This window comes from Lissotriton helveticus, chromosome 12, assembly GCF_964261635.1.
Source record: "Lissotriton helveticus chromosome 12, aLisHel1.1, whole genome shotgun sequence".
Lineage (NCBI taxonomy): Eukaryota > Metazoa > Chordata > Amphibia > Caudata > Salamandridae > Lissotriton > Lissotriton helveticus.
In genome coordinates, this window is record NC_136073.1 from 103,321,820 (window position 1) to 103,345,355 (window position 23,536).

The window sequence follows — 23,536 nt, forward strand, 5'->3', positions numbered from 1 at the left end:
ACTATTGACATACACAGATTTACATTTCATTAAATCTGTGTTGAATTGAGGCAGATTTTGTGGGTGAGAACACAATTTACATCTTGATCTTTTTGGAACTCTAAAGTAAGAGTTCTCATCTGCCAATCTGAGGGACATCATTGTCAGTGGGCAACTATAGTGCCCTTGGGCTGTCAATTTCTTAAATTCACATACATTATTTTCAATGTGAATGCATAGTCAAAAATGCCAGTCACTTTTTCGTACTGTGAATGGTTGGAATGAATAACATCCAAATGGGGATTGATCACAGGGCTTGTCCGTAGGATTTGTGTAGTATGTTATGAACACAAGGGAGCTAGGAAAAGGACCTGCAATCAAACTTTCCTATGCATGTCCAAAGGCTGTGGAAAGTATGCTATGTCCATAGTGGGGTTTGTTGCACTGCCAAAGATAGTCTGCAATGGGTATTGCAGGTTAACCCCCTCGTCGCGTGGCAAATTCCGCCGCGGTGTGAGGGCGGGCGTGGCTGGGCGTGGTGATCAGGTAACCAGGACGGCGCCGGGCCATCATAAATCACGGTGGGTGTGTGCTCATGGCGGCAGGGAGCCGTCCGAACTCCACCCACTAATTAATTCTCCTGCACAGGCGTGGAATTAACCAAGCGTGGGTGGAGCGGCAAAGTTCGGATGGATCCCGGCCGCCATGAGCCCACGTCTACTGTGACTCATGAGGGCCAGGAGCTGTCCTGAGCATGGATGTGGTTACGGGTATACGCTCAAAATATCGAGTTTTTAATATCGAGTTACATTAATATCGAGTTTAAAATATAGAATGGACACAATATCGAATGGACACAATATAGACTACAAAAATATCGAATAGAATAGCATTAATATCGAATCAAAAATATAGAATGGACAAAACATTGAATGGACAGAATATATACAACAAAAATATAGAATGGACAGAATATAGACAACAAAAATATAGAATGGACAGAATATAGACAACAAAAATATCGAATTTGAATTAAGTAAAATAATATACATTTTTGTAATTATTATTTATGTTAGTATATGTGTGAAAAGTGTATATTTATTTTATAATTCATTTTAATTAAATAATTTTATGGTATTTAATTTTTACGTAATATAATTCTGTAGCGGGTTGTGGGTTGTGGGTTTATAGGGGAATAGGGTGGGAAGTAATTTAATTATAATTAAATATGTTAATTTATTTATTGTATTTATTTTGAATTAATTGTTAATTAATAATTAATTGGTAATTAATTAAAATATCATTGGTAATTATGTTAATTAATTGATTACTTGATAATTATATTAATGTTATTAATGTATTTTCTGTAGCGGGTTGTGGGTTTATAGGGGAATAGGGATGGAAGTAATTTAAATATAATTATTTACATTTTTAAATTTATTTATTGGTATTTATTTTGAATTAATTGATATTTAAATTGTTAATTGGTAATTAATTAAAATATAATTGGTAATTAATTTTAATTAATTGAATGATTGATAATTATGTAAATTTTATTAATGTATTTTCTGTAGCGGGTTTATAGGGGAATACTGTTGCACTCTCTGGAGTTGGAATAGTAATTTTTACCCTCCCGCTATCCAACGCTTTCCCTACTGTTGCACTCTCTGGAGTTGGAATAGTAATTTTTACCCCTACGCTATCCAATGTGTTCCCTATTGTTGCACTCTCTGGAGTGGGAATAGTAATTTTTACCCCTACGCTATCCAACGCTTTCCCTACTGTTGCACTCTCCGGAGTGGGAATAGTAATTTTTACCCCTACGCTATCCAACGCTTTCCCTACTGTTGCACTCTCCCGAGTGGGAATAGTAATTTTTACCCCTATACTATCCAACGCTTTCCCTTCTGTTGCTCTCTCTGGAGTTGGAATAGTAATTTTTACCCCTACGCTATCCAACGCTTCCCCTACTGTTGCACTCTCTGGAGTTGGAATAGTAATTTTTACCCCTATGCTATCCAACGCTTTCCCTACTGTTGCACTCACTAGAGTGGTAATAGTAAATTTTACCCTTTCCGCTATCCTACAGTAAAGAAATTGTATTTTTTTTTATTAATATTACGTTTATATATATATATGTATTAACAAATCAATGTGTATGTTTGTTTTTTTACTTACATTAATTATTAATTAATTCTAAGGTTATTTAAGTATTTTAAGTATGTTTAAGTTAATTATATTTATTATTTTATTATTTTTTAATTAATTTAAAGTTTATTAAAAATTCGATATTTTGACTAACTATATTTTTTACATCGATGTTTTTGATTCGATATTTTTGTACTTACCTGTTTGGAGATAGCAGGTCAACATTTTGGTATTCTATATTTTTACCTCGATATTTTTGTAACTCGATATTCTTGACGTCGATATTGTTTCAGTGATCCTCAATGTCGAATCAGAGGGAGCAGAAAAGGAAGGAAAGAAAAGAAGTCGGAAAGCAGAATGGAATAGGAAAAGAGAAAAAACAAGAGGACTAAGAAAACAGGCACAATTAATTAATAAGAGGAAAAGGGGAAGGTTTCAAGCTTTCTCATCCACGCTTTATTGGTCAACATATTTGGTCCCAGGCTCTCCAGATATGTCCTCTGTAAACACCTGGAGCCATAACAGGATACCTATCATTGCACTGAACAGACACAGAGGGGTCTTTCTGAAAATTCTGAACTAGTTCATGTCCTTAAGGCAGCTGAACTCGGAAACGCAAGGCAGTAACTACCTCTTCGTGTTTCAAAGCTCCAATGTCTGCAGCACATGCAGTAACTTTGAAAAAAATGTCAAGTTAATATCTGTGCTGTAGATGGGACAAATACATTTGCATACCCTTCTGCGTCGGTGCAGTCCATAGAAAGGGATCCAGTTTATGCAGCCTCATCTCTCAGTCACAACTCTTAAAATATAGTTCCACTGCTGGCATGAACTAATGTTCAGAGATTATGTCACTAAAGTCACAGTGATTAGTAAAAATTCACTTTCAAAATATTTATTAAATGGTGCACAGAGTAATCCAAGTATTACAATGCAGGCAAGAAAAGATGTTGCTTCGGAAACCCAAAAAACATTATTTAGGTCTCAGAAAATATTAGCAGAAAGAGGGTTTAATTTTTGGAGCTCTGGACATTCGAAAATCATATGCCCCCATTCTACGATTGTAGATTTACAGTATGGACAAAATAACTAGTATCAGGAAACATAGTTTTAAGTTGAATAATGGTCAAAAGAGCCCACACATCTCAGGATATTGCACACAGTGCAAATCTGAATTAATTAGTACCTATTGTGTTGAAGGCAAAGCGTCTTTCTGATATTTGTCAAAGACAATGATTTGATTATTATTTTTTCATTTTGCTAATATATTGGTATTATCATAATAATTTTTTAGTCGATTGAAAATTCAAGATTGATATTTTGTTAAAGTTATTTGAATAGAGCAACATAAAATAACTATCAAACTGAATTCAGTGCCAATGTTGCCTCTGGGACGCAGAGGTTATCCCGAATTGGGTTTTATTTATGCCAGAATTGTATTCCATTCATACGAGAGAGAAGATTGATAATAATAAGAATAATGCATCTGTTAGACCTGACAGCCTTAGGTTGGTCTTCCCCCAAATGATTTGCTTTCCTCCTCCATTTTTGCTCATCCAGTGCTAAAGTGCTTGTTCCCTATCCTCTAAACATGGTAACATTGGCGAATACCCAATTGGCATATTTAATATACCTTTAAGTCCCTAGTACAATGAGCCAACATGTATTCAAGGCCTGAAGATTAGTTGGCCTGCAGCATTTATCGCACCTTAAACATGTCTCAGGCCTGCCATTACAGCCTGTGTGTGCTGTTTTAAACTACAACCTTGACCAGGGAAGGTAACCCTCTTATCAGGCCCATACCTCTATTTTTTAATACATATGTCCACCCACAGAGTAGGCCATACCAGCCGGTTCAGGGTGCTTCTTTGCTACAAGACGCCGCAAACCCCTCATTGGCATTCTTGGTAATGACGCAGGGCCTTGCATCGCCACCTCGCTACACCAGGACCTCAGATCTGCTCAGCTGCATGACGCATCCTTTACGCAGGACATCACAATGCCCTGCAACCAGATATAAGGTATTCTTGTTCAGCTGGCCTAACTTGGTACCAATATCTGGCCCATGCTCTATCTAAGTTAAGCCTGACTGCTTTGTACCAAGCTACCTGAGCGTTAAGTACAGGTTAATTTGGGGTTTGCTTGTGTTTCACTCGGTCAGAGATTGTGGTTTCTGCTTGAGAAGGGATTTACCCACCTCAGCCAGTAACCCAATTTCCAACACTTCTAATCGTTTCTTTTTTAACTTTTGGATATTCAAATTTAGAAAGAAAACCTCCCATCTAAGAGGTTTGGTCATAAGTTGTAATTGATAAGTCTCATCTCAGAGCTCAGCTTGCTATGGAGGATCTGCTCCTGCATAATAGTATCCCTCTAGATTTGGTCTTTCTTCACCTTTAGTTCTATAAAATATTTTGACCGATAACCCAAGCACTTTGTCTGCCCACATGAACTTCGTGACTACAGCTTGCTGCTCAAAGCAATTATCTGGTAAGATAACAAAGAAACGAATTAACATATATACAAAGCAAATGACTACATTAATTGTTAATGCATTTATGCAACCAGTCAAGGAGGGAGTTTTCCCAAATCATGAGCTGGGGTTCGGTTTTGTTTGTTAGATGTTTAAGATTTAGATCATATAGCTTTGAAATGTCTGTGGGTCATGTTATCCCAATATACAGAAACATCAGTTTATTAATTGCATTCCTAAACAATGGGAAAGTCATAGGGCTGTGGACCGCCAAACCCACGGTGACGTATCGGTGCGGCTACCATCGCATCAGTGGTCTGACTGGCATATACGGCTCTGGTGGTCAGACCACCATTAGACCGCAGCAACTGCTGGGGAACCACGATCCATGGCGGTGGAGCAGCGGTCTTGGCAGTGCTCAAGCCATGAAAATGCTGGAGGTGAGAAAACTATATGGGCCTGGGTATACATGCAGGGGGGCACATGGTGTACATGCACCCTGTATGCTGCACCCTGTATACTGCACGGCATATCATGCGCAGTCCATGCCTTGCAGTAATGGGCTTTGGAGCTCCAGTTGCAGTGCCTTTCTAAAAGACCACCCACCAGACCACAAGGAAACTTGTAATTGGGTGGGCAGTTGGCAGTCGAGTTTGGCCATGTTGGTGCGGGGCACTTGCATGGCAGACTGCTCCCACACCACCAAACTCAAATCAGGCCCATAACCTTTCCATATCAGCGGCCCTGTTTTGGAGTTATAGGCTAAGTTGCAAGAGACTTTACTAATGCAGCAATTACATGTTTACAATAGCTGCCAACAGGAACTAAGTACCGGACATTATTGTCTGAAAAAAGGCGTCTATTTAGACAGCATCAGCAGTCTGAGTAGGAGCTCAGTTTTTAGGGCCCATTTAGAACGTAATTGCTTCAGATTTGGGGAATTGATTATAAAAATTGATGTTGACATATGTCCATTAATTATTAGCAGAGCTCCTGCACTGGTTGAAAGACGTTTCCTTAACCAGGTCAATTGGGACTACTAACTACCAAAATATTTAGTTTACCAGGCCAAAGATCTTCTCAGCATTGAGTGATATTGCTACCAACACCCCAGTCAAATAGTGTTTGTTTGCTGCCACAAAATGTCCTGTTATTACCTGGTTTGTTCCTGATCAATCTGGAATTACATTTCCCACCTGATGGACATAATGTATGAAAATCTTGTAATCACTGTTGAGCCTCAGGATCCGGTTATATACAGCCAGATAAGATTTTTGTGACCAAGGAATACTATCAATGTATCTTCCTTGCAGGTATTGGAGACTTCTTAAATGTTATTACAAAGAAAATAATTTGAAGGGTAATATCTTCTTTTGCTTTACTATTATGTGTCAATGCTATCTGCTTGCAGGAACTTCCTGTCACCAAAGATTAAATCACTACTAAAAATGCAGAAGATGTTATTTCTACTAGAAGGTTCTCCCTTTTTCAATCAGTCAAAATTCAAGTTGGCAGAAGTACTTGCCACATTCCTGGCAAGAGAATAGAGTCTTACAAGAACAATGTTTGATAATATACAATAAATATGGCCCTTATGGTATCATGGTAAGTCAATACTTCCAATGCAACCAGATGCTTCATTTAAGAGTATAATTAGGAGCCTAGTAACACTTACCTTGTCAGGTAAGATGCTTCCCAATTTTATTCCCCACCTCATACAATCACTGCCTGTAGGTACTATAATTCAACACACTGCCATTCCCTATGACCCACCTAAAGGGAGGCTTCTGTAATGTCTAGTTCATATTGTATAGTTGAACTATAATCCTACATCACTCTTCTTATCAATCCATTAAGGTGCACTCTTATTAATTCAATTCGTTCTCTGTTTACCATAAGCGGAGAAATGTGTGTAGATTTTACCTGGCCTAGAAAAATGTACTAAAATGCTTTCCAAGTTAGATGTACAGATGCAAAGTTCAAATGTTTCCTGAAATATACCTCAATTTAACTTCATTGGGCTATTCAAACTCAGCTTCAGCCTGCACAACAGGGACCAGTTATTGTGAAAAGTGCATTGTGAATCATTTCACTGAAAATAGGTTATAGTTTTAGTCTCTCCTATTTAACAACAGATTAATAAGATCCAAAAAATGAATCAGTCTGTGAATGACTACAGATGTCAAAGAAATTGTCTACATGTTTTCATGGCCAGTTACCATGTGTTCTTTAACGCTAACATACATCTTACACATGTGAAGCATGTTCCAGTCTTGGGTGTATGTATTTTTCCTTAATACAAGAAAGGGGTGGCTGGGCAAAATTTCGCACCCTGTGGCGGGCACCCCTTGGTGCCGGCTACAATGTGCATGGTTGGAAAGGGGGTCCCTAGGATACCCCCACAGGCCCCATTCAGAAGGCTTGGTGAAGCGGGGCTGCTACAGGCCCCCAAAGTCAGATTCCTACAGTCGATCCATGTCAGAACAACCGATTTGGAAAGGCTGTCTCTATCAGACATCGTAATATGTCGGTCGGAAACGAGGTCCGTAGACCTGTACGATTCACCTCCGACCAACTCAGTTCCTCCAAATGCCATTCGGAACCGACTCTGAACTGACTCGGAAAGTCGAAATGCTTTCCGACTATTATAATCGGTCAGTCGGAAAGCTTTCCGAATCGGTTGGAAAGATAGGTTCCGAATCGGATTCAGCAGACCGGAATCTATTTTGGAGCTTTTCCGACCTACATCGACCTACATGGTAATCGGCCCCTAAATGTTTTATTATTGAAAACATATTCAGCCTACATAATCCTAAAAATAAATCCTAATTATTTTCTTGCTAGTAGTCTACAACTTCTTTGTGCTTTCATCAGTTTTTGACCAATGTTCCTCTTACCCCATTTTTAAGCGTGACTCCAAACCAACATCCTCCTTGTCTTGCTGGGAAGTATTGCCAGTTCAATGGATTCCCACTGCCCCACCATGTTGTATTACATCGGTCTCAATATCAAACAGAACATGCAGCCTCAAGAAAAGAACTGTATCAAAATGCAAACAAGATATTCTTTTTCAGTGTTTGCTCACTTGGAAACCACTCAAAAGAAAGAGATGAGTGTGCTCATCCCTGAATTCGAAGCCCTATTTCCACCATTTTGACTGCAAACCTTAAACTTTAGTGGCTGCCCTTCTTTAACATTGTTATTAAATTCGGGAAAGCCAAATAATGTGAAGGAAAGAAATGGAGGCTGTGACTTAGCCATAGGGTGGTCAGATTTGTGAGATAGTGAAAATGGTGGATAACTAGTAACATACAGAACATATAGGATACAATCAATGAATGAGTGCTGGTGAAAGAAAATGGGGAACAAGGTTTGAAAGGTTAAAATACATTGTATTAGGGTAGCTAAAAGGGTGGGTTACAGGGGGGAAGCTGGGATTTAGAGATGCTTAAATGTTCATTGTAAACATGGAATCTTCAAACATATTTAATCCAAATGCCTCACCAGGAAATGTCACTTAGAAATATAATTTACAAGAAGCTCATGTTCCAAGATGCCAGACATATGACATATGAGGAATTTGGCAAAAAAACATTGCTTATGCAGGAAAACCACCGCACGAGGTGATAGACTACAATACCGCCTACAGAAATATAAAGGTAAGCAATGTCTGAGATACGCAATGAGTGAGAATTGAGGGGTACAAGTTGTACACATGTTGAAAACAGAATAACATAACCATGCTCAGATGTAAGTTGTCACTGGAAAATGTAAATATACGCATCTTAATGATGCAATTAACAATGTACCTGTTTCATTTGAAATTCCCTCTTCTGAACATAAAATGCAGTCAAAGCAACAGTGAGGCTGTCCTTTTTTAGGGGCTTTTCTGTAACCTGGGCTACAGCTCTCACTGCACACAGATATAGGAACCTGAGGAGGACATGCACAAGTGAATATTTAAAATATGTCATATGAGCATTAATGAAGCTGTACTAAAATATTGGCATACCATTCTTAATCTAGGTTTTATAATGGATTGCAAGTGAATCAAAGAGCATGGTATAAATAAAGCAGTCCGAATAATAACTTACATCCAAGACTGTCCTAAATGAGATCCAAAACTAATGAGCCCCCTTATAAATTTATCTTAATACATTTATTTATTTTATTTATTTATTTTAAATATTTTATATGGTGCTGGCTAGATCCGGGAGTATCAGAGAGCTTTACATGAGTATGAAGATAACAAAGGCATATAACAATTTTTCAATAACATAGCATTCCGACAGGTTAACAAAATCGAAAGGCTTGAATTTGTACAGATCGAATTAATCGATATATAAAACAAGAGCTATTTACATAGATAACATGGATATGGGAGATCAAATTTTATACTATTATATGAGATGGAGATAGGCATGAAGTACAACAGGCAGTAAGTAGTTAGTCATGCGTAGGGGTTGGGAAGCAGATGGAGAGGGGGTACAGGAGGGGATGGGAAAGACTGGGTGATGGAGCAGAGAAGAAATGGTAGGGGAGGGAGTGGAACCAGTGAAGGGGGAAGGGGGAGACAGCAGGAGAGTACGGGGGACATAAATGCACCCCAATATTTGTTGAGGAGGTGCATTTTGAGGTCTTTTTTAAAATGGACTTAGGAAGGGTTACACCGCAGGTCTTTAGGAAGGGCATTCCAAATGTTTGGGGCATTTCCAGAGAAGGAGCAAGATTGTGTGTTTTTCTTTTTTTGCAGGGGTGGGATAAGGAGGAGAGCGTTGGTGCTTCTCATCAGTCGTGAACAGCCCGCTTTGTTGAGTTTATATAGAGGTACAGCAGGGTATTTTGGTGGAGGGCTTTGTGTGTAATGCAAGCAGTCTTGTAGGAGGATCTGCCTTCAATGGGAAGCCATTTAAGGGTTTTGAGGGCAGGGGAGATGTGGTTGAAACATTTGCAGTCGTGATGAGCCTGGCCGCTAAGTTGCGCACAGATTTGAGTGGGGCTAGGTGGACCTTGGGGATTCTGGTGAGGAAAGCATTGCCGTAGTCAGTTCTCGAGAGGACCAGTGAGTGGACAAATAACTTAAAGTCATCAATTGGAATAAAGGGTTTAATTTTCTTGAGATGACGGAGAGTGAAAAGTGCACTTTTAGCCACATTTTCTATGTGGACATTGAAATTTAGGCTATTGTCAATGGTGATACCAAGATATTTTACTGAATTGAATAAGGAGATCAGACAGTTGAGGGTGTTGAGGTCAGAGATCCAAGTTTGGAGAGGGTTATTTTTATGAGAGAAGAGAATGATTTCAGTTTTTTTAGGGTTGAGTTTGCGGTGATTTGAATGGAACCAGGATTGGATCTTAGTCAGGGTATTGTTAAGGTGTAGAACATCATAGTGGGATTTTATCTTATAGTAAAGTTGGGTGTCATCGCCATAGAGGTTGTAATTGATTTCAGCTTGTTTTAGAATGAGGGTGAGAGGTTCCATAAAGAGGTTGAAGAGAGAGGGAGAGAGAATAGATCCCTGGGGGACACCTAGGGAGACAGGTGTGGTGTTTGATAGGCAATTGAAGATTTTGATTTGCTGTGTTTGGTGTTGGAGATAGGAGGCAAACCATTTAAGGACAGGACCATTGAGGCCAAAGCAATCTCTGAGCACATTAAGTAGGGAAGAGTAGTTAACTGTATCAAACGCAGCGGAGAGATCAAGGAGGATATGTAGGCAGGTCTCACCATTATCAAGGGAGTGGTGGATGTCATCAATTATGTTTAGCATGGCAGTTTCTGTACTGCAGCCTTTTCTGAAGGCTGATTGCAAGGGGTCCAGTAGGTTGAAAGTATCTATGTGTTTGTCCAATTGGAGCAGGGCACATTTTTCGAGGGCTTTGGAAAGAAGGGGGAGTTTAGAGATGGGGCGGAGATTTTTAAGGTAATTTGGGTCAGCATTAGGGTTTTTAATAGTGGGGGTGATTTGTCCGAGTTGGAGGGAGTTGGGGATACACCCCGTGGCAAGGGAGGAGTTGATGATCATAGTTCAAAATGGGACAATGGTGTGCTTTAGGTCTTGGACAAGGTTAGAAGAGAGGGGGACTTTAGTGTGAGAAGACGGTTATAGTTAAGCAATGATGTTAAAAACTTCCAGCACAGTAACAGAGTGGAAATTATGCCAGGAGGCATTATTTTGTTGCTGCAAATTAAAGTGGTTGGTCTCAAGAGGTATAGTAGTAGATAAGTGCAAGGAGGAGTCAGGGGGAGGTGTAATAGCGGGTAAGCGTGAGGCAGAGTCAGGGAGTAGGGTTAATAAGGTATGAGCTTTTGCAGTTACGTCAGCAGTATATTGGGAGTTAGGTAGGATCTGAGTAAGAAGAAAGGATTAATCTATTTTGGCGATTTTTTCAAGAAGAAGTTAGCAATTTCTTTGCATCTAACAGTAGAGGCCGTCAGCTTTTGGGGGCGGAGGATGTTTGGTTACCAACAATGTTGAACAATTCTCTGGGTCTATTTTTGGCACGATCAAGTTGTGTACGGAAGAAGAATGCCTTTTCATTGAAAATGTGTTTCTTGTCAGTAGATCTAGCTGATCTGAGGAGTGTGAGATGTGAGGGAGAGGGATGCTGTCTCCATGTTCTTTCTGTCAGTCTTAGTGAGCTTCTTTCATTGTTTAGCTCTGAGTTGAACCACAATTTGGATGGGATATTTCTTTGATTTTTTTAGTTCAGGAGGGGCACTTTGGTCTAAGATCTTAATGACAGTGTTAATAAAGTGTTAGGTAAGCTTGTTTGTGTTTTGGGAGAGTGGAGTGAGAAGAAGTTGAGCCTGGAGTTTAGACTCCAGTTCACCAGGGGGGGATAAGATTTAAATTTCTGATCCATTTCATAGGTTTAATGTTTTTAGTGGGGGGGTGAGGCCGAGGTAGCGATGGTGAACGGTTTTAGGTGGTGGTTAGACTAGTCGATGGGGATGATGTTGGAAAGGAAGGCCAAGTCATTGTTGGTAATAATGGCGTCAAGAGTTGCCCCTTTGGTGTGGGGAGGGGTCTGGCACACTTGCTTGAGGTCATTAATCTCAAGAAGATTGGTGAGGAGGTTGATTGTGGGATCCTCGTTATCATTCCAGTGGAGGTTAAGATCTACAAGGAAGAGATTTTTTGAGTTGGATAGTGAGGATGGTGTCAGAAGGTCGGATAGCTCCTCCGTGAAGGGAAGAGGATCTCCAGGAGGGTGGTAAATATTATGTAGTCGAATTAGGTAAGAACCCTGCACCTTTAGTTCAGCTTCAAGGTATTCAAAGGTGGAGTGTTCTGAATTTTTAACAAGGGAGAGCTAAAGTTCATATTTGAGAAAATTATAGCTAAACCACTCCCTATTCTGTCACGTCTGTCTTTTCTGATAATAGAGTAACCGGGGGAGGGGGAGTAAGTGCTCGCTGAGTGGTCAGTTAGCCAGCTTTCCATGAGGAAGGCGATGTCAATGTTCGCTTAGGAAGGTTTCAGAAATTTCAATTGCATGTCGGACAGCAGATCGACAGTTCACAAGCATGCAGGCAAGGGGTTTAGGGATGTTTTGGGGGGTGGGCAGGAGTGGATAGCGGTGAATTGAGAAGGGGGTCTGGGGGAGACGAGAGAGGAGGGGATTCTGGTAGTCCCCAGAATAACGGGGATGTTAGAGTGGGGGAGGGGAGGATCGGTAATTGAAGAATTAAGAAGGTAAGAGTTGCATAGGTCAACAAGGTTGGAAGGGGAGAGATAGCTTGAGGTGCTGCGAGGCCCACGAATACGGCAGAAGAGAGGAGTAGTTCTCCAGCGTTTGTAATTAGTTGTGTTTTTCAAACCAGTTGCGGGAATATGAACGATTGAGGAGTGTCCTGGTTCTGAGGGCATTGAAATTCTCTCTCTAAATCAAGGGAGTTTGGTCGTCAATGTGGTGAGATTGTGTTCTATTTTGAGTAGTGTCTTGGTTATTAGCATAAGGGGGGACACAGTTGGGGAGGAGGGGGGATAGAGTATGTTCTGCGTTTACCGCGGAGGGAAGTCTGTTGTGTGGAGGATATGAGAGGCCCGAAGTGCTTGGACTGTTGGACAAAGGGAGGGAGGGCATGAGGAGTGGGGAGAGAGACCACATCAAGGTTGGGGGTGGTGTTTAACTCAGAGAGAGGGAAATAATGGGTTCAGAGAGGGAGATGATGGGGCCAGGGGGAGTACAGCAAGGGATTCCAGGTGGAGGTGCCGGTAGGAAGGAGAGGTGTTATAGGTAGTATTTGGGGTTGAAGGAGATCGGTTAATAGAGGGCGTGTGAATTCAGGAGATGGGGTGTGCAGTTAAGATGTCAGGGGAGGGAGGGTTGCTAGGGGGAGTGAGTATTTTGATGTCAGTGTTTGGAAGATTGCACTAGCAATGGAGATGTCTGGGGGAGATTGGGGTCAGAGGTGAGGGGGAGGATGAAAGGGCAATATGTGGTTGGGTAGACGGAGGGTTACATATTATTTAAAACAGTTTGCAGTCAGTATTTGAACTTTGTTAGTGGTCTATTCTCAATCTTGATTAACTCCTGCCATCCACAACTACATTTAAAAATGTGCTTGGTATCCTGTACCTCAGAGCACCCAACAGCCTACAAACTGTGCTTACATCTGCTAAATACAAAGAAAAAACTACCTTGACAAACTAATTTCACAGCAAGGTCTGTGTAATGATGTATAAATGATTACAGTCTGCTTCACCAATTTTCTAATCTCCCCTAAACAGCATTACTCAATTAAGTATCTCTTCCTCCACTTTGCCATTTAACATGCCTCCAAGTTCTCTACCATTAACAGATTGGCACGTTGTTAGTAAATACGGCTCTAAATGGAATGGAACAATGAGAACAGTTGATTCTTGCTTAACTGTTCTGGAAGGGGTTGACTATCCCTTGAGTTAGATTGAATTCCACATATTTTGACATATTGGATAATGGGAACTAATAAACTCTTTCTACTGGATGTACTTGCTCCAGTTTGTTGCTTTAGAGGCTGAGTTCCTATGTGCCCATCACATTTTGAAGAATGTCTGGTGAGACGTTCCAGCCAATTATCTTATTGTAGGTATCAATGATTATTAATTATTTGATAGCAGTATTTATCACTATTTACCAATTTTCGGGGTATAAAAATGGTAGACTGCCCTGTAGATTTCCGCAATATGCTAATGCCAGGTGGCCTGCACTAACTGCTCAGTGCAGTCTCTAAATGCATGACCATGTAAATGTAAATGTAGTATACTTGTAAAGCGCACAGCTGCCCCAGCAACGGGGCGTCCCGGCGCTGTATAACTCTGGGGAACCCGTCCTGGCTTTCCCTGTGGGATGGTCCCTTGCTGGGAGTCCCCAAGGTGGAGCCAGGCATCCCCGGAATTGGTGGGGCCGTTGTGGAGATTAGGCAAGCTAATGCCCAGAGTTGCCGAGTGGAACCCCTGATTAGAGTAAGCACCGAAGCGAGAATTATCGAGTCCGCTGACCAAGGTCCACGACCCTCGGGACCGACCAACCTCCAGTCAGCGGTTCTGACCACCTGATTATGATGTGACTGAACACTGTAAAATCCTGCACCATGTGGTGGGGACCCCATGGTGTCTGTCACACAGTGCAGGGTTTTACAGCGGGGTACACTAGGTACCCCCTCGACCACCTACTGTAGGCATCATCTACACTTTCAAAAGAGTCATCATTGCTTTATAACTGGCCTTTTATCAGCCAGTGCCCTTTTATCCCAAGGCATTGAACCTTGAGACTGATAACTTTGAACATCAAGCATTGCTTATATTCAAGACAATGTTCATGAAAAGGAACACATTTTTCATGCTTTCAAGCTATATTAAATGTAGACAGATAATTGGTGGCTTGTTGCCTATCGTTTATGTGTCACTTGGTACCTTAGTATTATGAATGTTCCATTGTATAGCACTGCTGTTGATGGATAGTTGCTTCCCATCTGGTGCTCTGGAATCAAAGCTTCCAACTTTAGCAAAAACAATTTCCCCATCAGGTTCCAGGTGCCAATTTAAAATATCGTACACAGCTGGGGGGTTGCCATTACCATCAAAGAACATACTGTCTCCCATCTTGTTTGTAAACCGCACCCTCTTCATATAATGGAGGAGCTAAGAAACAAAGAACAAACAGAGCTGAATGTGTTGCAAGGCAGGAATAGTGTCACACTCTGTATCATATTCTTTTTTGGGGACCAAACCACTAAAACAGGAGATGTTTGCGAAAACTAAAAAAACAAGTAATGCCTCTAATGTACAATGATTTTTCCCTGTGACATTTTTGGTTATTTTTCTGTTTTGGACCATGATGCCTACTGTAGCCCTAAAAATAAGCTTTAGAAGGCCCGCCCTAACAAATGCTGCTTTCTGTCACAATGAAGCCAGCAGCATTCTGATGTATGGTTCATTGATTGAAGAAGCCCAATGGTCAAATCGACTATAGATAAAACATCTAGGGGCTGAGTACGATGGCAGTCGGATTTGCCTCTCACAGACATGTCTCAGTCTCGGGACCGACCAACCTCCAGTCAGCGGTTGTGACCACCTGATTATGATGTGACTGAACACTGTAAAATCCTGCACCATGTGGTGGGGACCCCATGGTGTCTGTCACACAGTGCAGGGTTTTACAGCGGGGTACACTAGGTACCCCCTCGACCACCTACTGTAGGCCCCAGAGGCAAGGGGTCTCTGCTAGGGGCCCCAAAGTCAATGTCCGATAGCCTTTCCATGTTGGAAAGGCTGGCACAGAAAGGCTGTGCGAAACAAACATCGTAATCTTGACAGCGGAAACGCCGTCCATAGGGTATTATGGTGCGGTTCTGACCGGCGGGCAGATTTCGGCACCATGTTATGATCGTGGACATCCTAATCAGGCAATCCGACCACAAACCGACAGAGTCGGTCGGAAAGCTTCCGACTAAAAGTCAGAGGCTTTCCAACCGACATCATAATCAGCACCATAGTATCAATGGTTCCAAGTTTAAACCTTTTAAACACTATTACATTTTTCAATCCAGGTTGTATATGGTCAATATAAACAAATTTAAGGTTTTTATTTTGTTCTAATAAAGGATCTTATTAAGTTGTCCAGCAAGGGGACATTTTTTCTCTTTGTTTTTTAAAGACCATAAATGCTCCTGTCAGTTCATTTTCAAAGCTCTTATTGAAGAACCCACATAGATGATTTCACAAATGAGTATGGAACAATTTATATTTACAATTTAAAAAATGCTTAGTGTCAATTTTTTCCCCTATGGTCTGAAGCACTAAATTTGAATTTCAAATGTCAAATAACTTTATTGAATGTCAAATCACACCAATTACATTCTCTACATCTGTAAAAACCTTAATGTTTCCCTAGAACGATTAGTGTCTCATGTTCCTTATTTAAATATTGTATTATATCACACTTAATTTGAATGTTTTGAGACTACTTGGTTTCCTAACAGTTAACAACTAGTTGTATGGTGTTTCATTAGCATTCAACTTCAATATAAGCACATGTTTTTGTAAATATATAAGTGATTTTACTTCCTGAATTATAGGTTGTTATAGATCTCAAATGATGGTTTTTTGTCTCTTTTCACCCAGGTTGATTTTTATACAGCATATAATTTGTTTTAACATTTCAAAACATTTCACTGCAATGGCTAGAGTTTTTAGATTTATATTCTGTTGGCATGAATCTAGCTGTTTAGTTTTTATGGCCTCTATTTCATTTTCAAAGTCTATGTCTGAACTGCACTTTCCTTTCTCCTTGCTCTCATTATCCCCCCATAACTGTAGTGTACTGTTGGTGGCGGTGAGCATTCTATAGAGATTTTTCTATAATTTCCCTATGTGTCATCTACATAAGCATCCACATCCTGAATTACTATCTTCAAATTGATTTGATATAGAGACACCTTGATATTTGTATCTATTGCTATGACTTTTATATGATTATGATTGGAAATGCATCAATGATTCAGGTATACAATTCCAAATCGAAATGATGCCATCAATGAATTACCACTATAAAATCAATACTTCGTGATAAACATTCATACTCTCATTCCAAATCAATTTCTGCTCAGGAACAAAATGTTGTAGAGAATGAATATTATCATTCCAATAATCATGATAGAATTGTTTTAAAAAGTGTCAGATCTGGTTTCCAAGTATGTCCTTATGGCATCTGTACCTCATGCATGTCCTTTAATGGTATATTCTTGTTGTTGTAATACTTTATTCGACAAATGTTCATCATAAAAGTACAGACATACATACAAAAATACATAAAAAGCAGTCCGTCCTAAAGTACTACAACCCAAACAAAATAATACTGAAAATTGAAAAAGTAAAATAGTGTAACTAAATGATCAATTCAGATGGGGTTACTGCATTGCCTAGCAATCTGGATCGAATTATCCAGGCACCCGCAAGATATTTTGACACCCCACAAACAATATACAATGAGGCAGTATTGGTTGTCATAATGCGCAAGGCTGATCTATGGTATTTCACCCCCAAGGACTTACACACTGGTTTCAGCCATTTGTTCCTAACATGTTTGTAGGCTGAACATGCAAATATGAAATGGCCCAAAGATTCATTCGGGCAACTGCAACCTGGACAATTTAGGTCTTTCCCCTCCATGCTTTTCCAGCCTGCCGTATTTTCTCTAACAGGCAAGGTTCCATATCTAAATTTCAAAAACAAAGTCCTATCTCTAGGCAGTTGGATAAAGTCCAGAAAGGGCTCAATCTTACACAATACTTTGTGTTCTAGGAAATTAATTGTCAGGGGGCCTAAATTCGGATTAACATGCACCTTGGAATCAACCCATTCCCAATATAGCTTTTTTACTTGTTGTTTAGTAGGTGGGCATTGCGAGATCCAAGACACCCCCAGACCTATCGAGTTTACCAGAAGCTTGAGGTTGTTAAGCCACTTTATCTTGTTATTCACATTAAGGGTGATTAACTCGTCCAGGACTCGAGCATAATCTTTTAATTCTTCAGTCCTTCTAAGTCGCACCCAGAATAATAGGGGCCTAAGATGGACTTTATCAGCAATACATTTCTTGCCCATGTCAAAAAATAACGGTAACAGGGGTGTTGACATAGGAAGTGATACCAAATCTCTGATAAACTTATTCTCTGTGACTGTCAGGGCTCTAGTGTTTTCAGCGCCCCAAATTTCAGAACAGTAGACAGCCGAAGCTACCGCCTTCCCCTCATAGACTGAGAGGGCTGGAGCAACAGGTCTACTGATGGACTGGCGCTGATTTTTTAATATGGATCCAGAAACCCTTTTAAGATTGAGTATCATTTTGGATATATGCGGCCCCCAGGACATGTTATTAGATAGTCTAACCCCCAAACAGTCAAATTCATTTACAACCTCCAGAGGAGACCCGAAAAGTGAAATATGTACCTTCCTAGAATTCCTTTTTGACGAAAAAACCATTAGCTTTGTTTTTGTAGTGTTTATTGTTAAGCCTCGTCCCTTGCAGAAAAGCGAGAAACGGTCAAGCAATTTCTGCAGACCCTGCGGGGTCTTGGACATCAGGAGGGTATCGTCCGCAAAGAGGAGTGTAGGGGTCTTCTCACGGGCGCATCCGCAGGGTCCTCCCTCAAATGGTCCACCACCCCATTTATAAAGAGGGAGAACAGCGTCGGTGCCATCACGCATCCCTGCCGCACTCCTCTGTTGACTGGTACCCTCCCTGTCAGTTGCCCTTGGCTCCCCCACCGTATCCTCGCGAAGTTGTCCTCATGGAGCTTAATGATAAATTGCAGGAGATAGCTAGGAAACCCCATTGCCAATAAAACTTCCCACAGTTTAGAGCGAGAAATGACATCAAATGCGGTTTTGAGGTCTATGAAAGCCAGATACAAACTGCCTTTGTTAATAGATACTGACTTCCAATAGACCGCACAGAACCGGAACACCTGGTCTATTGCACCAACATTCTGTCTAAACCCTGCCTGGAAGTGTGTTAATACCTCTTCTTCCATAAGCCAAGTCTCAATTCTATTTACAATGACCCTGCCAACTACCTTTTGTATAGTGTCAATTAAACTGATTGGCCTGTAGTTAGCAGGGTCCTCTCTATCACCTTTTTTGTATATCGTGATTACCTCCGCCCCTTTCCAAGAATCTGGGACGGGGAGACCCAGTTGGATTAAATTCATTAGACTGGCTATAAAGTCTGCCCATATCAAAGGATCACGAGCTAACAAGTCTCCAGGCAGGCCGTCTGGACCAGCTGCTTTGCCAGGACGGATTTTGGAGATAGCGTCTTTAACCTCTCTTGCTTCGAAAGAAACTGCCTCTGTTATTAAATCTGTTCTTAAAAGGGACGATATTGCTGGAAATAGATGGGCTTGAGTCTCATCTTCACAATATAACTTTAAAAAATGAGCGTGCCATTGCTGGTCATTTATGTGATTTAAAATAGGGTCAACTCCTCTTCGATCTAAAATATTAATTAGTTTCCAAAAGGACACAGAGTTCTTATCCCATGCAGCAATTTTAAGTTGCTGCCAATGATCTTCCTCCCAATTCTTTTTGGATAATGCCAAGATTTTACGATAGTCCCCCCTAGCCAATCTTACTGCTCTGGGGTCTTTTAGCTTTATTGCTAATGCAATTGCCTTTCTCTTTTCCCTGCAGTCAGCAGTATACCAAGGATTCGTTTTTAAAGTTTGCTTCTCAGCAGATTGATTCCCCTTAGTAGTTTTTTGAAAAACCATTGCCGATTTTATCTACAAGATCTTGATAGTGGGTTAATAATTGTGGCCCATAAGTATTAAAATTAGCCAAATCCATCTTAATTGCTGACAAAATAGAAGATTCCCCGATAACTAACTCCCTGATATAATGAAGAATCCCCTCCTCAAACTTTATCGCCTCCCATCTCAGTTTTCTATTACAGTTGGATGGGATAGCCTCCTTAGAAATCAATTTTGGTCCTGTGGACTCACTTTGCCCATTGGGCCAGTTAATTGCCATACATAGAGGATTATGATCACTGCCTAATCTCCATGTCTATAAGGTTGGACCAAGAGTAGATGTCTAAAAAAATGTAATCAATTCGCAATGGGGAGAATAACTTATTATATGTCATCGCCCCATTGCGATCGGAGATGGTCCGCCCATTCAAAGCTCGTAAGTTGTGGGCCAAAGCTAGGGCATTCAACTGTATTGCTCTGGGATACCATTTCTTAATAGGTGTCAGATCTAGGGTGGGTATGGAGTACTTCCAATCCTCCGTGGTCCAGCCCAGAATGTCCTCATCATCCAGAGGTTCGAAAGTACAATTAAAATCGCCACCCACCAAATTTTTTTATCCCGGAGCCAGTTCTAATAACTTTGAATCCAATAGCTCTATTGTTTGTGAGGTTTGACAGCCCTGCGATCCTCTTGCATAAATGCAAAAAATATGTATTTTGCCCCCCTTTGGGCTTTTCAGAGAGATGTACAGGATGTCGTCTGAGGGAACATTGAACACTTTAACAACATAATTTAGGTTTACTTTCACCCATATGTGTAGGCCACCAGATGGGCGGCCTTTCCCTGAGGAAAACAGCCGGTACATAATAGGTAGAATACCCATTTTTATATTGTGGAGACAGACACCATGTTTCCGGAAACATGCATATATCGAATGGTTCAATAAAATTATTCCATTCTGGAATTGCAAGATTTTTTTTGAGCCCTGCTATATTCCAGGAAAGGATATTAATAGGGGTGCCGTCTACAGTCGGTGCAGTTAATAAATGGATAGGGGCAGTTTCCATTTCAGGACAACTAGGTTCAACAGGTTCCAGGAGTAACTCATCCAGCTTGACACTCCCTACTTCTGCTACAGTCCGTTCTGTCTTTACCCCTACTACTGCCTTTTCTGTTCCCTTTAAGTATAAAGGGTCAGCCAACTTGTTTTCAAACCCAGAGTTATAGGTTTTTAGATAAACTTGAGTCTCTCCTGACATAGATATTTCTGAACCTGAAGGTTCTATCATATCCCTTAGTATTATTTCCCCCGATGAAATAACTGGAAGTCAATCCACATTTTCCAAAACGCTGTAACGATTGAAACAAGGTATAGGCGGGGGGTTGAATTGTGGACCTGGCCATACTCCATTAGGGAGATCTGGGCCATACAATGGCCTACCCGTTCTCCTTGGTACTACACTCCACCCTTCATTAACGCCACCATCCCACTGGCTGATGGTATTATGTTTATGATTACCAGACCATGTCCCATTTTGCTGGTTATTGTCATGGAAACGACTACCCCTTATAGGAAGTGATGGATTCCTCCCAGTCCACTGGATTGAATTGTGATCCTGCCAAGAATCCCCTCTTGTTCCTCTTCCTGTATGGTTTAAGCCTCTCAGCCAGCTCCACCTGTTACCACGATAGTCTGAGACCATGTAGAAATAGGATAGGGGTTTGGCTGAAATTGAAGAGTTAGTGATACAGGGGGGCCCTGCAATTATATGTTCCACCGGGCACGAATCCTCAAAGGACACAACAACACAGTCCCCTTGTATTTTTTTTTGTTCTCGCCTACCCAAGGTGCTCTCTCTACCATGAGTAATTTACTGTTGATATTTGAGGGTAGAGGATGATTTTGATCTAACCAATGGCAGACTTTATTCTTGAGAGCCCAAAAAGATTCAGATGTTGAGGGGGGATTCAGATGTTGAGGGGGTATATTCATTACAAGTCGATTGAGACTAGTGCATAAGTGTTATTCAAATTAATCTCTGCTATTTTACTATAATTTATTTTGAGGTTTTCAGATAAGGCAGTAAATTGCATACTGCAGCTGTAATTATGGAATTCAGGCATACTTTTACCTTAGGGAATTGTTTGGTGGCAAGGAGGGAAATTTGTGCCATTCAAATCTCACTGTCATTCAGCCCCAGAGGAAAGTGCAGGATAGCACTGAAATGCGTCGGGCTAACAAGATTAAAGGACAGAAGCTGGGACATCCTCACGCAATAAATGAAGTTTTTACCGACTTCTCTGCTGCCGTGTGCTTTCTTTACTGCAGAGCCATTGGATGAAAAAAAATATATATATATATATATATATTCACTGAAAAAACCATAGGTTATAGACCATATATAGTTAGGAATTAGCATTTAAAAAACCTTATTTTACTCACACAAAACCATTGAAATTCCATATATAGTTAGTTGCACCAACTATATATCGCGCACCCGCAATCCACTGCTGATCATGTCACATATTACATCATTCATGACATGGTCAGTGACATCACTGATGACATCACTGATGACATCTCAAATGACATCACTGATGACATCACTGATGACAACATCCAGTGACTGTATGTTTCTGTAAAGTTAAAATATGTCTTACATATTGAAGAATGAGTGGATGTATAAGTGTCTGGATGAAGGATTTAGTAGGTGCGTGACTGACTGTATAAGTGAGTGATTAAATGTGTCTCACTGAATGCATGGGTTAGTGACTAAACTGTCTTAATTTGTGCATCATTATGTCTGTTGTGATGTAAACTGCTGCATGTGTTGATCATTAGCTATACGAGAGGCTATATGTGTTATTAATTGGTTGCCCAAGTATTTCTATGGGAGATTGAGTTTGTGTGGGGGTGGCTGGAAGGTGTGTGACTCTGTGCATAGATGTGTGACCAGTTTATTCACTAGGTGTATGAGTTCAAGAGTGCATGTGGAAACAGCTACATGGGCAGTTGACTGTGTGCATGAGTGTATTGATGAGTGAATGGATATCTCAATGCTACATGTCATAGTAAGTACATATGTAAAACACAGTACATGTGAGAGTTGGCATATATAAATAACTGTGCATGAGAGCCACTGAATGAGTGAGTGGTTGTATCGATCATTGTGAACTTGTATCAGGGATTGTATAAGAGAGTAAATATGTGTTAGTATATGTTTCAATAAGTAAGGTGTGTATAACTGTATAGTTGAAGAAATGGAGGTGAGATTGTTTCTTTGCATGACTGACTGGGTGTGTGAGTAACTCCATGGATGAGTGGCAGTGTGTGAGTGTCTGTATACACTGAGTGTATCTAAGGTTATATTAGAGTCTGAAGAGGTTTATCGTATTAGCACAAGAATGATGTCAAATGAGATGTCATCAGTGATGTCATCAGTGATGTAATTTGAGATGTCATCAGTGATGTCATCAGTGATGTCACTGACCATGTCATGAATGATGTAATATGTGACATGATCAGCAGTGGATTGCGGGTGCGCGATATATAGTTAGTGCAACTAACTAAATATGGAATTTCAATGGTTTTGTGTGAGTAAAATAAGTTTTTTTAAATGCTAATTCCTAACTATATATGGTCTATAACCTATGGTTTTTTCAGTGAATTTTCAAGGTTTTGTAAATGCTAATTCCTAACTATATATGGTCTATAACCTATGGTTTTTTCAGTGAATTTTCAAGGTTTTGTAAATGCTAATTCCTAACTATATATGGTCTATAACCTATGGTTTTTTCAGTGAATTTCAATGGTTTTTTAATAGCAAATATCATAAGCTGTCGAATGTCAAGTACGTGGTAAGTGAAAACATTTTCGTGTTTATGCACACTGATCTGCTTTGAATGGTGCCCCCCCCCCTCATTTCTATTAGGAGTACTCTCTCTTTGCAGATAGTGAAAGGTAGTTAACGCAGGCCTTTGCCCCCGTTGTAATCCGTCGTGCCTGCTTCTCTCTCCATTTGATTGATTGTTATCCAAGTATTTACAGTTTTAGAATTAGTTCTCCTTGGTTCATTCTCTATTTACAAACAAACACAGAGTCGCAATACTCTGTTTAGTCTTTGCAGATAACAAAAAATCGTGTAAAAAAAAAGAAAAGGAATCGAGTAAAATCAGTAGGCCACTAATGGGA

The 23,536-nt window shown here is 40.4% G+C and overlaps 1 protein-coding gene across 1 annotated transcript in view; it reads right to left on the bottom strand.

The window, feature by feature from the left end:
* Window positions 1-23,536, bottom strand: part of LOC144797961 (extracellular calcium-sensing receptor-like) — a 175,055-nt gene that overhangs the window by 1,044 nt on the left and 150,475 nt on the right. The window contains exons 5-6 of the mRNA XM_078668767.1: window positions 14,506-14,735; window positions 8,410-8,533 (exon numbers count right to left, since the gene is read on the bottom strand). Of these exons, the coding sequence (XP_078524893.1) occupies window positions 8,410-8,533; window positions 14,506-14,735 (354 nt within the window). The remainder of the gene's footprint in view (window positions 1-8,409; window positions 8,534-14,505; window positions 14,736-23,536) is intronic.